This window comes from Pinus tabuliformis, chromosome X (assembly GCF_031772625.1).
Source record: "Pinus tabuliformis cultivar Carrire ecotype Pingquan chromosome X, CPIR1, whole genome shotgun sequence".
NCBI lineage: Eukaryota > Viridiplantae > Streptophyta > Pinopsida > Pinales > Pinaceae > Pinus > Pinus tabuliformis.
Window position 1 is genome coordinate 1,056,176,691 of NC_142308.1, and position 1,857 is coordinate 1,056,178,547.

Here is a 1,857-nt window from a genome sequence, read left to right on the forward strand (position 1 = left end):
TTATCAAAGAAGCTGAAAGATTTGTTCCTGATTTCAACCTTGAGAATGAAATTTCAAAGATTAAAATATCAGTCCCTTTAGTGAGATTCTCAACGTAAACAAATATAGAAGCAAGATTGTTAAGATGTTGAATTCACAACCAAGAGTTGTTGATATTTTAAATGTCCAAGAAGATAATCCTACTATATATTTGGGTCCAAAGTTAGAAGATGATCAAAATGAAGAGTTTCCTCCTTTCTATGTAAGCATTAGTATTCATGATATGACTTTAGATAATGCTATGTTGGATTCAAGGGCTTCTCATAATCTTATGCCCAAAGTAATTATGGAAATGATGGGGTTATAGATAACAAGACCATATAAGGATTTATTTTCTTTTGCCTCAAAAAGGGTTCAATGTATCGATTTAATCAAAGATGTTGTTGTTGGTCTAACACAAATCCCAGCAAAGACGGTTGTTATGGACATTGTTGTGGCTGATATTTCACCAAAGTTTGGGATGTTATTATCAAGATCATGGGTAGAAAAAATCAAAGGCACAATGCAGATGGACCTTACTTATGCCACAATTCCTGTTTTTGGTGAACAAAGGAGATTGTATCGGGAGACTAGAATGGCTTATATGGTAAGTAGCAAAGATAAACCTCAGAATTTTCCTATTTATGCATTTGATACTGAACTTGGATCTACCATTCTTTTCAATGAGTCAGTTGATAGTGTTGAGGAAGAAATGAGAGCAGAAAATCAGCACTCAGAAAATCAGCATCCCGAAAATCAGCAAATAGAAAATCAGCATTCAGAAAATCAGCATCCCGAAAATCAGCAAATAGGAAATTAGCAAGTAAATGACAAAGATATGGAGAGATGGTGGTCATTGTACTTCAATGGATCGGCAGGAAAAGAAGGGGTAGGAGCAGGGATTTGGATTACAAGTCCAAGTGATGAGAGTAAGTTTTACTCTTACAAACTGAATTTTGATTGCACAAACAACATGGCTGAATATGCATCTTTGATTTTGGTTCTAGATGTTTTGATAAGAATGAAAGCTCAAAATATTTCTGTTTTTGGAGATTCTGAATTGTTTATTAGACAAGTTGAAGGTGTTTATCAAACAAAGGATGTAAGAATGAGAGCATACAGAAATTTAGTTTTAGACATGTTGGAGAATTTTCAAGCCTATTCTTTCGTTATCAAAACTAGAGACCAACATTCCATTGTTGATTCTCTTGCTGTTTTGGCAAGTATTTTTATCATTCCTACTCATTCTTCTGAAAAATATGAGATTGAAGTTCATCATAGACCAGCTATACCAGACAATATCACCAATTGGCAAGTTTTGAAGATGGTCAATAGGTGAAGAATTTTATTTAGCTGAAAGAAGAATTTGAAAGTACTCAAGTAGATCCACAAAACATGCTTGTTGGGTCTAAAGAAAATTCTGAAGTATTGCAATTAAAGAATAATTCAATACCAAAGGGTCTTATTCCCCTTGAGAAGCTTTTTGATCAGAATGATGTTTTCAAATCACCAAAGATACAAGCTGATGAAGAGGAAGTACAAAGCTGTAATCTTGGTACATTAGCTTTGCCTAAAATGATTAAAATTTCAAAGTTTCTTCCAACTGATATGAAATCCAAATATATTGAGCTGATGAAGAGGTTTATTGATGTTTTTTCTTGGAGTTATGTTGATTTAAAAAAGTATGATCCTTCCATTATTTAGCATACTATTCCTATCAAAGAAAATTAGAAACCTTTCAAACAGAAGCTGAGGAGAATTAATCCCCTTCTCATGCCATTGATTGAAAAGGAGATTAAGAAGCTTTTTGATGCTAAAATCATTGTCCCAATCAGATTC

General features: G+C 33.3%; 1 protein-coding gene across 1 annotated transcript; it reads left to right on the forward strand.

Moving 5' to 3' along the window:
• The first annotated feature begins 856 nt into the window (after window positions 1-856).
• Window positions 857-1,357, forward strand: LOC149143454 (uncharacterized). The gene has a single exon (XM_089451834.1). It carries the CDS (start codon window positions 857-859, stop codon window positions 1,355-1,357), a length of 501 nt encoding a protein of 166 aa, XP_089307960.1.
• Window positions 1,358-1,857: the final 500 nt, after the last annotated feature.